Below are 13,654 nucleotides of genomic sequence, written 5' to 3'. Positions count from 1 at the left end.
GCCAGGCTGGAGTGCAGTGGCGCAATCTCGGCTCACTGCAACCTCCGCCTCCTGGGTTCAAGCAATTCTCCTGCCTCAGCCTCCTGAGTAGCCGGGACTACAGGCGCGCGCCACCATGCCCAGCCAATTTCTGTATTTTTAGTAGAGACGGTACACCATGTTGGCCAGGACGGTCTCGATCTCCTGACCTTGTGATCCGCCGTCCTCGGCCTCCCAAAGTGCTGGGATTACAGGCCGTGAGCCACCGCGCCCGGCCTAGGGAGAGGATTTCTATTCTGTTCTGTGGGCTGTCAGCATGCAATTGTACGTCTCGCTCAGGCACGGCTTTGCATTTTGCATTTCAGTTTGCATTCCTGTCCTAGACAACTTCGAGGCTTTGACAGTTAATTGCTTGAGTTAATTTCGGTAGCAAGAAACTTTCCTGGATTCAGTTACCGCCCCACGTTGACTTCTTAGGGAGGTCTGTTTCTCAGACTGCTGAGCTGCTCCAGCCCCACTGGCGGGTTTCACCTCTACAACCCGGAAAGCAGGCCTGGAAAGCCATTTGCAGGGAAACTCAGGCCCCTTCCCTTTCCCGCCCTGGCGGCCCCCTCACACCCCAGGCCCCTTCTCCCCGACCCCAGGCCCCGGGTCTTTTGCCGCTGCGCTCTCCTCACTCGGGCCCCGCCCACCTCGCGCGCCCTTTCCGCCCTCGCCCAGGCCCCGCCCATCCACTTGGCGGTCCCGCCCAGGCCTGACGTCAGTCCTACGCTTATTGGCACATTCCCGGAAGCCGACGCCGTGGACGGAAGCTCATGCTGTGGTAAGTTAGTTTGACTGCGTTCTGCCTGCGCTTCCCAGGCCTCTGGTGCTAGTATGCCGGGAACGCGGGGCCCGCACAGACCTGGAAATTCCGACCCCTCTTTCTCAACATAGAACTAATTGAAACGTCCGGGTGAGAGTGCGGGAGCCACTTCCTTTTGCGTTTAAAAGTCGCCCTGAAGCTGGTCCCGGCTCCCGTCTTTCCCTGCTGGGGCTGTGCAGGCGTCTCCTATCGCAGAATTTTCCTGCTGAAAACGCTTCCTGATTTGTCCTCCTGCCTCGCGGTGTTTAACCTTTTCACCCCGGAGCTGGATTCCTCCACCCTGCCCGGGCGCCTCCCAGCCTCGCTCTCGTGGGTCGCTGGAGCGCGGCGCCACAGCCCCAGTCTCAGGAAGGCGCGTCGTCTGCCTGGTCCTGGGGTCCTGCAGGCCCCACCCCTGCCCGGGACGCCATCGCCCCGCACCTCTCTCCTCATGCTGGGCCCTGCTGCTCCCAATTCCAACCCGGGAAACGTTTTTCTTCCTTGAGGCACCCCTCTTAATTCATCTTTTCCCTGTTTTACCGGAAGGCAGTGTTTAGTGTGAGATGTCCAGGTTTTGGCTTTTGAAGATAGAATTGGGGAGAAAAAAAAAAAAAAAAACGAAAAAACCTACAAAGTAACAAAGAACTAGACGGCAAAAGCAGGAATTGATTCAATCAAGAACACTTAACGAGGTGCAAGTGGACCCGAGGGAGGGTCTCTGGGGCCCCGCTTACAAAGTTCTGGGGGTTCAAGTCTTTCTTTTGAGGTCCCCATGGGCTACCCCTTTTCTGGATGAAGGAGTTCGGCCCTTGCTGAGGTGAATTGGCCCGAGCCCACAGCAGGTGGGTGCCCTGTGCGGAAGCGGTGGCCGGTGCCTGGCCGTGGCCACTCCTGGGCACTGTGTTTCCTTGGGAGACGTGGTGGAAGGCGGAGAGCTGTAGAAAGAGTAGCCTTTGATCCTTTGTTAGTCCGCGTGGGGAGTGTAAGGTTGGCCAAGAGGAAGGAGAGTAGACCCAAAGTCAGGCGTGGAAGTTTTACTAACCTGCCGGCTGCCCCGTAACCATCACAGGAGGCAGCCCCGAGCTTACAACACGAGGGGTTTACATGGGGTGAGAGGGGCATAAGGGAGTTTCAGGACTGAGACTCTATCGGCTTGCAACAGGCGCAGAGATGGTTTGTTAACTTGTGACAGACTTACAACACATCATCCTGCGACTTTTGTGGAGGCAGTTTTTTAAAAACAGGATCTTTCAGCTGTATGTAAAACAGGAATTTACAAATGGAAACCAACATTTGTTTTCCGTCCTCCCCCGTTGCTTAGTTGTAGCACCTGGATAGGGGTTCAGGAGTGCAGCTGCGAGCAATCACAGTAGGGCTGGTCAGCTGCGCGGAGGGGATTTTCCAAGACAGGTTATCCCCTAACAGAAAGATGGTTTTTTCCCTTTCAGTGTAGTTTTGGAAAGTTCGCATTACCTGGCCTTAGATTCACTGTCCGCAGACCCAGAAACCAGGTGCAACCTCCACCTCCTGGTTTCAGGCAATCGTCCTGCCTCAGCCTCCTGAGTAGCTGGGACTACAGGCGCGGGCCACCATGCCCAGCTAATTTTTTTTTTGTATTTTTAGTAGAGACGGGGTTTTGCCATGTTGACCGGGATGGTCTGGATCTCTTGACACACCCCCCCTCCCCTCCCCCCCCCCCCCCCCCCCCCCCGCCTTGGCCTCCCAAAGTGCTGGGATTATAGGCGTGAGCCATCACGCCCAACCAAATAACTTTTTCTTAAATAAACTTTGGCAGGACCTTCTGAGCTCACGTGGTTTTCCAACTATGATACGTGTTCAAAATTTGTTCTTTGACCCCACATGCCGTTATAAATACATATTTTTTTCCATTTTAAAATTGTTTACCTCTGAAATTTATTGTGTTCAGTGTACCTTAAAAACTGTATGCTTTCTAGTCTATATCATACACTGGAAACATTTTTTTTACTACTTGAGAAATAATTTTAGGTTGTTTCATTGTATACTTACTAAACATATCAAGGACCTTTTTTCTTTCTGCTGACATCAGATTTTGGTTTAAGTAGCCTGTGAGTCCATTTCGTCTTCTCATGGCATCTGATCAAAGGAGGTCATGGTGAGCTCTGAGCTAAGTCAGCAATGCCCTGAAGTTCCTCTGGTCCAGAGTTCTCTGCAGAGGTTACAGGAGCTGGATTGACTTGGGAGCTTGTTTCAACAGGGCCCATGTGTTCATGAAGAAAACGTTTGCCCAGATCTCATTTCTGCCATTGCGTCTCTTTTAGTGTTTTAAAGACTTATAGCTATGTTTTCACAATTGTGTATATTTTGAAGTATTCCTAGGGGGGTGGATCACGAGGTCAAGAGATCGAGACCGTCCTGGTCAAGAAGGTGAAACCCCGTCTCTATTAAAATACAAAAAAATTAGCTGGGCATGGTGGTGCGTGCCTGTAGTCCCAGCTACTCAGGAGGCTGAGGCAGGAGAATTGCCTGAACCCAGGAGGCGGAGGTTGCAGTGAGCCAAGATCGTGCCATTAGACCCCAGTCTGGGTAACAAGAGTGAAACTTTGTCTCATACAAACAAGCAAACAAAAATTAGCTGGGCATGGTGGTACGTATTTGTAGTCCCACCTACTCGGGAGGCTCAGGTAGGAGAATTGCTTGAACCCAGGAGGCGGAGGTTGCGGTGAGCCGAGATCCTGCCATTGCACTCCAGCTTGGGTAACAAGAGCGAAACTCTGCTCAAAACAAATAAACAAAAACAAAAAGTATTCTTGTCATTTTTCTGGGAAAATAATTACATGTTTAGGATTCATGCCATCAGAACCTTAGATGATGTAAGAGACCTTTATTTTGTTCAGGTTTATATAGATGATCCTGGAATTTTTTTGTTGTTGTTTTTCTTGAGACAGTGTCACTCTGTCACCCGTGCTTGAGTGCAGTGACATGATCTTGGTTCACTACCACCTCTGCTCCCAGGCCCAAGTAATCCACCCCAGACAGCCTCCCAAATAACTAAGAACACAGATGCACAGCACCATGACTGGCTAATTTTTTGTACTTTTGGTAGAGATGGGGCTTCATCATGTTTCCCAGGTTGATCTCAAACTCCTGGGCTTAAGTGATCGACCCACTTTAGCCTCCCAAAGTGCTGGGATTACCGGTATGAGCCACCATGCCTGGCCTATCCTGGAATTTTCTAGTGGAAGAAGACCAATGCAACCTGTTGGCCCTTCCAGGCCATCACATGGAAATCAGCCATACCTTTTTCCTACTCACCTGACAGGTTCTCAGGATACCTTGGTGTAATGTATCCTGCTCTGAACCCCAGTGAGCCCACCTGTAATACACAGGTGAATAAGACCAGAAAGCTCAGTCAGAGTGACACTGACCCTGGAAATGTTTAGCCAAATAGAGTGTGGCATTTCCTGTAGGAGAGGGTAATGCTCAGGTGTAATTTGAATTTTAAATGGACTCTCCTCCTCTAAATATGTTAAAAAACACAAGTACCAGAATGGAAAAAAACGGGATTAGACTCAAATCACCTTAAACCTCTTCTTGTCTCTGTCCACACCCTCTTTCCCTCCTTATCACCTCATCTCTCGGCTTTCACCCGGCTGCAGGGCTCCAGGGCTCCGTGTCCCCTGCAGGCCTCTCCCTGAGCTCTGCAATCCTGTGTCCGGTTGGCTCCTCAGCTCGCTGCTAGGACATCACACAGACATCTCCACCCTCACGTTTTCGTCAGTGACTTCCTAAACCCTCCTACACATTCCCTGCAGTCCTGCATGTCTCAAATGAGGGTGAAATGTACTTCTGGGGGTTAGCCAAACTTGACAGCATGTATTTTAAATTTGGGAAATAATTTCATTCTTTGTAAGGGTTGTAATTTTTAATGTAAAGTGTCATGTGTACATGAAAGGAGTGGGAAGATACATCATTTCAAAGATTCTTTTGAGGCATGGGAGAATAATATTTCAAGACCTCATCACTGTGGATCTGCAGTCCCAGGACCTCTCTGACCTCACCACCTGCTGTCCTCACTCCCTCGGCTCCAGCCTCACAGGCTGCTTTGCTTTTTCTGGGGCTGAGGTTTCTCCTTTATATGGGCCTTCACCTGGGCTATCCCTCTGCCTAGGACTCTCTGGCTCCACAACTGCAAGTGACAAGTGCAGGGTCCAGCCCCGCAGGGTCCAGTGAGTGTTCTTTTGTGTGTGCAGGATAGATCATAGCAAAGAAAGACACAAAACACAGAGATAAGAGAAGAATTCAGCTGGGCCTGGTGGACTGCTACCAAGGGCTGGAGTCAAGCAGTGGCCCCAAATACACTGGTATTTATTGTATATGAGGCAGAGGGGCAGGGCTGGAGAGTGACTCGTGCCATCATTGGCAAGGGTCAAGCGAATCACATACTGACAGTACAGGGGGCCGTGTGGGTACAGTGCAGGGGAATCACATGGGTACAGTACAGCGGGCCCCTCCGTCTGACCTAGGCATTTCGAAGAGTGGAGGCACATACATCGGTATCTTTCTGTGCACCTATCAGAGAGATCAAAGACTTTTAGGGTTCCTCTATTCTCACAGCTTCTAAGAATTTACAAGGGAGCATGGGGTGGGAAAGTGGAACATGAAAGTGGACAAGGACGGTGACCGTTGGAGCACAGCACCACTGAGAGGTGTTTAAGCCCCCGGATGTCTGCGGGCCAGCCTGGCTAGTCTCAGACCTTCCTAGAGGGTGGGATAGAGCAGAGTTTTCTCTGAACTCCCCAGTGAAAGGAAAACTCCCCCTCATGGTCTGCTAAGCAGAAGGCACCTTTCCAGGGACTGGTGCTACTGCAGGGCATTTACTCTCACCTCCTAATCACGTCTCACAATGTCCCTTCAGTTCATAATTATATTTCAACGGATTGTCTATACTATAAGACTAGAAACGTTCCTACACAGGCTGGGTGTGGTGGCTCACTTCTGTAATCCAAGCCCTTTGGAGGCCAAGGTGGGCAGATCACGTGAGGTGGGGAGTTCAAGACCAGCCTGACCAACATGGTGAAACCCCAACTTTAAAAAAAAAAAAAGAAATCAGGCCGGGCGCAGTGGCTCACGCCTGTAATCCCAGCACTTTGGGAGGCCAAGGCGGGTGGATCACGAGGTCAATAGATCGAGAACATCCTGGTCAACCTGGTGAAAGCCCGTCTCTACTAAAAATACAAAAAATTAGCTGGGCATGGCAGCACGTGCCTGTAGTCCCAGCTACTCAGGAGGCTGAGGCAGGAGAATTGCCTGAACCCAGGAGGCAGAGGTTGTGGTGAGCCGAGATCGTGCCATTGCACTCCAGCCTTGGTAACGAGCAAAACTCCGACTCAAAAAAAAAAAAAAAAAAAAGTGTTCCTACACAGTAATACCAAAGAAAAGGTTAATAGTATAAAATAATAATAGATTGATTTTGTAATTATGTGATTGTATCTAAGTCTATTTGGTATCATTGCTATAACTAACCATTTATTATGCTATAACTGTAATCAGTAAATATATTGGGTATCATTGCTATATCTAAATAATCAGTTATTTATTATGCTGGGACAGATCGTGCCTTCAGTCTCTTGCTGTTACACCTGGGCAACTTTCTCTCTACAGAGAAGCAGCCTTCCCTAAGTTTTTTTTCTGACATCACTTTCTTTTTTTTTTTTTTTTTTTTCTTTTTAATTTTGGAGACAGAGTCTTACTCTGTTGCACGGCGCCAGGCTAGAGTGCAGTGGCGCGATCTCTGCTCACTGCAATCTCTGTCTCCTGGGTTCAGGCAATTCTGCCTCAGCCTCCCAAGTAGCTGGGACTACAGGCGCATGCCAGCACTCCCAGCTAGTTTTTGTAATTTTTTTTTTGAGAGGGAGTTTCGCTCTTGTTACCCAGGCTGGAGTGCAATGGCACAATCCTGGCCCACCGCAACCTCCGCCTCCTGGGTTCAAGCAATTCTCCTGCCTCAGCCTCCCGAGTAGCTGGGACTACAGCGTCTATCACCATGCCCAGCTAATTTTTGTACTTTTAGTAGAGACGGGGTTTCACCATGTTGACCAGGATGGTCTCCATCTCTTGACCTCGTGATCCACCCGCCTCGGCCTCCCAAAGTGCTCAGATTACAGGTGTGAGCCACAGTACCCGGCCTAGTTTTTGTATTTTTTGGAGAGATGGGGTTTCACCATGTCAGCCAGGATGGTCTCGATCCCTTGACCTCGTGATCCGCCTGCCTCGGCCTCTCAAAGTGCTGAGATTACAGGCATGAGGCACCGAGCCCAGCATTTTCTATTTTTTAATTTTTAAATTTTTTGCCTTTTTTTTTTTAATGACTCGTTTTGTGTTATGTCTTTGTTATTAATCCAAACTGACATCACTTTCTCTATGGAAACCTTTGTGACTTCCCACAGCCCCCCATTTGACTTTACAGCCCACCGTCACCCCACCTCTGGTCCATGTTGCCTGTTCCGTGTGATTCTTTTTGCGCCTTGGTTTTTGGCTGGATCCTGGTGAGAATAAGTCCCCAAAGGGAGCAGTCAGGCTGTGCTGGGCTGGCACCCTCTGAGTGGAGCTCAGCCCTGACTTCACATTAGTGTGCTCAGGCATTTTGCAAATACATGTTTTTCTTCTGTTTCATCAGAGATTGCTATTATCATAGGCTGGGACCCACCCTCTATAATACTTCCACTGGTGTTGGTGATTCTCATCTGTGTCCAGCATTGAACATCAAGGCAGTTTCCTCCATGTTGAGAGCTGAGAGCAGCCTCCCGTCCACAGAGAGTTGATGGGGCTATGCTCTGCATGGGGATTGGTCAGGGCCATGTCTGTGCCCTGAAGATCTGTGCCCTTCTGCAATGTGTGTGTTTACTTTTCGAGGAGGGGAGCAAAATCTAAAAAGGGCACAAAATTACTCTTGTAGGTCTATTTGTAAGACATTTTTGTTTTTTTTGTTTTCTTTTTTTGAGATGGAGTTTCACTCTTGTTACCCAGGCTGGAGTGCAATGGTGCGATCTCGGCTCACCACAACCTCCACCTCCTGGGTTCAGGCAATTCTCCTGCCGCAGCCTCCTGAGTAGCTGGGATTACAGGCAGGTGCCACCATGCCCAGCTAATTTTTTTGTATTTTTAGTAGAGACGAGGTTTCACCATGTTGACCAGGATGGTCTCGATCTCTTGACCTTGTGATCCACCCGCCTCAGCCTCCCAAAGTGCTGGGATTACAGGCATCCGCCACCGCGCCCGGCTGTTTTCTTTTTTTTTTTAAATGGGGTTTCACCATCTTGGCCAGGCAGGTCTCGAACTCCTGACTTCATGATCCACCCACCTTGACCTTCCAAAGTGCTGAGATTACAGGAGTGAGCCATCGCATACAGCTCGGTAAGACATTCTTATCTCTGCATGATCTCTGGTGCGGTGGTCAGCAGAGGACCATTTATCTACAGGGTGAGGTCTCCCCGGTGTGTGTGTGTCCCAGAAAAAAAGGTGAGTAATACTTTCAAAAAAAAGTAATATTTCTAAATATTAAAAAACAGTCTGGCCAGGTGGTTCATCATTGCAATCCCAGCTCTTTGGGGGGCTGAGGTGGGCAGATCACTAGGTCAGAAGATCGAGACCATCCTCACCAGGATGGTGAAATCACATCTCTACTAAAAATACAAAAAACAGCAGGACGTGGCATCATGTGCCTGTAATCACAGCTACTTGGGAGGCCGAGGTGGGAGAATCACTTGAACCCAGGTCGCGGACGTTGCAGTGAGCCGAGAGGCTGCCATTGAACCCCTGCCTGGCAACAGAGCTAGACTCCCTCTCCAAAAAAATAAAAGTAAAAATAAATTTTATATGTTTTTTACATACAGGATTGATTTTAAAAGACTCATGTTACGTGAGGAATTTACCAAGAAAAGCAAGGAAAAGGAGCCCGGGATGCCTGTTGCTCAGGTAAAATGATCGTCCTCAGTGAATTACTCGGTTGTTTTTTGTTTCTGAAATGCCAGGTTTGTAGTAGCCTGTCTTCTGTGAGTCTGAAGCGTCCTGCCTGGCACGTGTGCTCACACTCACTCATGCCTTTTCTCAGTCCCTCCCATCTCCACTTAGATTCCATCTCCTATAACCCAGTGACGTGAGCTTGGGAAGAGGCTGCACTGGGCATGGTCCTGGGAAGGGCTCTCCCCAGACATGGATGGAGACGGCTTATGGGCCTTGTGCTGTCTGTGGTGCTGGGCAGCAGGGAATGTTCAGGGGCCACATCTGGATGCATATGAAGCTCTTTGTGGACCAGATCAGAGAAACTGTATATGAGAGTCATACATTAATGTGCACTGGTATCTGGAGGGGAAAAGGAGACACGTAGAGGAGCTATTTAGTGTCGATTTTGTAACGCATTTGAAGCTACACTAGTGAGTCAATATGTCTCTGACTCCAAACTTTTTATCTTAAAACACAGGGTGTCACTCTGGGGTTCAGTCTGAAGTGCAGTGGCACAATGCTAGTTTACAGCAGCCTCGAACTCCTGGGCTCAGGTCATCCCTACATTAGCCTCCCAAGTGCTAGGGTATCAGGCATGTGTCATCATGGCTGTTAATTTTTTTATCCTGTAGAGATGAGAACTTGCTATGTTGTCCAGGCTGGAGTGACATGGCAGAATCATAGCTCAGTATAGCCTTGAACTCCTGGCCCCAAGTGATCCTCCCACCTGAACCTTGCAAATTGCTGGGATTACAGGTGTGAGACAGCCAGCACAGTGGGACTTTGCACTTCTAATGGCTTGGAATAGAATGGAAAGTGGAGATAGACATCAGTGGTACAGGTGGCTTTATTCCATCATTGACTTTAAATTATGTAATCAATATGAATATCTAACTGCAGAGGATTTTTTCAATCATTTTCAGCACGTTGACCCCGTAGAGACTGTTTTTTCCCCAGGGCTCTGATGTAGCACGCATTTTAGAAAACAATGATTGTAAGTTTGCTCTGACATAAAACCAGAACTTATTTCGTTAGAGACGATGAAGGCATTTTTCTTTTCTTCCCATTATTATGAAATGTATCTTTTGTTTTAAACATCACACAACGTATACATGTGTTGCATAGTAAAACTCCAGAGAAAGATGCACTGTGCATCCCCTTTCCTGTCCAGCCTTCCACTTGTTCCCATGTCGACTCAATGGGGAATCAGTGTTAAGAGTTCTGTGGTGGCTGGGAGTGATGGCTCACACCTGTAATCCCAGCACTATTGTAGGCTGAGTGGGCGGATTTCCCGATCAGGAGTTGGAGACAAGCCTGACCAATATGGTGAAAGCCTGTCTCTACTGAAAATACAAAAGTTAGCTGGGTGTGGTAGTGCATGCCTGTAATCCCAGCTACTTGGGAGGCTGAGGCAGGGCAATCATTTGAACCCAGGAGGTGGGCGTTGCAATGAGATGAGGTCATGTCACTGTACTCCAGCCTAGGTGACGCTGTTACACCTGAGCGAGTAAAGGAATGCACCACACTCTGAGATTGAATTCTGAGTCCTTTATTTTATCCGGTGACCCAGAGGTGGTTAACGCCCAAAATTCTCTCAGCCCCAAAGAAAGAGTTAAGGAGTTTCTTATACCCTAGTTTGAAAAGGGAGGGGGAACCTAGCTGAAGCAATTTTTTCACAGAAGCAGAGTAAGCAAACAGCTAACAGATAAACTAGTACGTGAGAAATAAAGCAGTACCAGGTGCAGGGCTAGAGCTGTCATATAAAGACATACAACTTACAGATATGGGGGCTCTGAGTAATGGACAGCACCTGCATTCCCAGGCCCTAGTGGAACCGCTTAACTCAGCCTCTTACCAGCAAACGCACTCTGGGATGTGCCGGGGGTCATCCTGCCCCAGCTGCACACAGCAGTTACATACTTAATGAGGGGAGTAACTAAAATGAAGAAGCTAACATGAAGCCTGAGCCGCTCTTAGCTAAGAAAGAGTCAGTTTAAGCTAACAAAAAGCAGGTTATCACAACACGGCAAGACTCCATCTCAAACATAAAACAGAAGTGTTCTGTGGCAAATCAGCGTAATCTTTTTTTTTTTTTTTATTGGATTTTAGGTTTTGGGGTACATGAGCAGAGCATGTAAGACAGTTGCGTAGGTACACACATGGCAGTGTGCTTTGCTTTTCTTCTCCCCTTCACCCACATTTGGCATTTCTCCCCAGGCTATCCCTCCCCACCTCCCCCTCCCACTGGCCCTCCCCTTTTTCCCCCCAATAGACCCCAGTGTTTAGTACTCCCCTTTCTGTGTCCATGTGTTCTCATTTTTCATCACCCACCTATGAGTGAGAATATGCGGTGTTTCATTTTCTGTTCTTGTGTCAGTTTGCTGAGGATGATGTTCTCCAGATTCATCCATGTCCCCCTCCGCGGACACAATGAGAGCTCCAATCCTGGGTTGTTCTCACAGCGCCATCTTGAGTCCTCCCCCCAAATCAGCGTAATCTTATAGAAATGTATTCATACATTGTTAGGAGGTTTTTTGTTTTTTTTTAAAGATGTGGTTTCGCCATGATAGCCAGGCTGGTCTTGAACTCCTGACCTCAGGTGATCCACCCACCTCAGCCTCCCAAAGTGCTAGGATTACAGACGTGAGCCACAGCACCTGGCCTCCTTAGGAGGTTTTTAAAAAAATTCTTTGATGATCGGATTTTTTTTTTTTTTTTGAGACAGAGTCTCGGTCTGTTGCCAGGTGCCAGGCTGGAGTGCAGTGGCACAATCTCGTCTCCCTGCAACCTCCACCTCCCGGGTTCAAGCAATTCTCCTGCCTCAGCCTCCCGAGTAGCTGGGATTACAGGCACGTGCCATTATGCCCAGCTAATTTTTTTGTATTTTTAGTAGAGACGGCGTTTCACCATGTTGACCAGGATGGTCTCGATCTCTTGACCTCGAGATCCACCCGCCTCGGCCACCCAAAGTGCTGGGATTACAGGCGTGAGCCACCACACCTGGCCTATCGTATTATTATTAGAGATGGGGTTTTATCATGTTGGCCAGGCTGGTCTTCAACTCTTGGCCTCAAGTGATCCTCACGCCTTGGTCTCCCAAAGTGCTAGAATTTTAGATATGGGCCCCAGGCCCAGCCTGATGAATATTTTGTTATCATGTTTTTATCATGAAACTTTTGAAAATGTCCATGTCTCCAAGGTAGGAAACAAGACAGCTTGTTCTTTTAAGTCCTCCTCAGAATATTCTCTGAATAAAGACACGTGAGTCCTTGATAATTTTGTTTTGTTTCTTTCCTTGTTTTTTGAAGAAGGAGTTTCATTTTTTTCACCCAGGCTGGCCTGCACTGGTGCTATTTCGGCTCACTCCAACCTCTCCCTCCCGGGTTCCAGTATTTTTCTGCTTCTGTCTGCCAAGGAGCTGGAATTACAGGCCTGCATTTCCATGTTCACTTAATTTTGTACTTTTAGTAGAGAAAAGGGTTTACCATGTTGACCAGGCTGGTTTCGAACTCCGGAGCTCAGGTGATCCACCTGCCTCTGCCTCTCCAAGTGCTAAGATTACAGGCATGAGCCACTGCACCCGGCTTGTGTTTTGTTGGTTTTTTTTTTTTTTTTTCACAGAGTCTCTGTACTGCCCAGGCTGAAGGTCAGTGGCATCACTGGGGCTCACTGTAACCTCCACCTCCCAGGTATAAGCAATTCTCATGCCTCAGCCTTTCAAGTAGCTGGAATTACAGGTGTCCGCCACCACGCATAACTAGTTATGTATTTCTACGAAAGATGGGGCTTAACCATGTTGCCCAGGCTGGTCTCAAACTCCTGACTCCACGTGATATCCTTGACAGTTTTTCACTGTTACTGAGAATAACGCACTGGCTACCTGTGAGTGTGGAGACTTCACTGCAAATCGGGCTACTCAAGAACTGATTGCTTCTTCTTGGATTTGCCGTTTCATCTTCTAGATGTGGGAAGATTTCACCCCTACCCCCAGCTGCAGTGGTGCTCTCTCTGCCTGAGAACATGAGAAATTTGCCACTCAGTTAAGCAAAGCTTATTACTGTGGTCTTACTACCATGTTCTTTTTATTTTCGATGAAAAAGAAAGCCCTTTTTATTTATATTTTTTATTCCATGAGAGTCTGTAAATTTCATTAATTGTGGAAATGTATATGTAAAATGAATTTCAATACTTTGCTCAGCATTCTTTTCCTGTGTTTTGAGAGCTACTTTGTATTATTTAGTTTAGTTCTGTTGGGGAAGCAGCAATGTTGGGAGGGTTTACGATGTGCCCACATAAACTGGCTATAAGTAATATATAACATAGACTGATTATAAGTTATGTATAAAAGGAATCAGGAAAATAAACTGCGGAAGGCCGCGGAGGCCTCTGGGGAGGAAGGCCGCAGAGGCCTCTGGGGAGGAAGGCCTCTCTATGCCAGCATGGTCCCAGGAACAGCGTGACCTAAACTCTGATATTCTAAACATAGTGCCAAGGACGTAACCCTCCCTTGAAGCACTGGAATGTAGCCAGACATGAAGGCTCCTTGCTGTGCCCGCTCCCACCAGCTGCATTGTCTATTGACAAGCATTCGCTTTTAGCTCTTGAGAGACTCACGTAAAGCACTGCTGTCAATTTTATGTTTGATGCACAGCCTCCCTTCACCAGTTCACCCTGCCACCTGCTCTATAGATAAACGTGTGGAAACCAGAACTCCGGGCCTTTGCTGCCTCCAGTACAAGTGATGGCCGCTTGTCCCACTTGCTTTTTTTTTTTTTTTTTTTTTAAATATGGGGTTTCACCATGTTGTCCAGGATGGTCTCGATCTTCTGACCTCGTGATTTGCCCACC

At 48.1% G+C, this 13,654-nt stretch overlaps 1 protein-coding gene across 3 annotated transcripts in view; it reads left to right on the top strand.

Moving 5' to 3' along the window:
- The first annotated feature begins 756 nt into the window (after window positions 1-756).
- Window positions 757-13,654, top strand: part of LOC103790708 (uncharacterized) — a 51,183-nt gene continuing 38,285 nt past the window's right edge. Inside the window, exons 1-3 of one of the 3 annotated variants that reach the window (XM_078361152.1) lie at window positions 757-802; window positions 8,698-8,779; window positions 12,769-12,845. Coding sequence is in view for 1 of the 3 variants with exons in the window: in XM_078361149.1 (XP_078217275.1) it covers window positions 8,717-8,779 (63 nt within the window). In the remaining 2 variants the exon portion in view is untranslated. Of the gene's footprint in view, window positions 803-8,129; window positions 8,219-8,696; window positions 12,496-12,768; window positions 12,846-13,654 lie in introns of those variants that run through there. The other 2 variants (XM_078361149.1, XM_078361153.1) reach the window with 2 other exon arrangements.

Source organism: Callithrix jacchus, chromosome 22, assembly GCF_049354715.1.
Source record: "Callithrix jacchus isolate 240 chromosome 22, calJac240_pri, whole genome shotgun sequence".
Lineage (NCBI taxonomy): Eukaryota > Metazoa > Chordata > Mammalia > Primates > Cebidae > Callithrix > Callithrix jacchus.
This window is presented reverse-complemented; position numbering and strand designations above follow the sequence as displayed.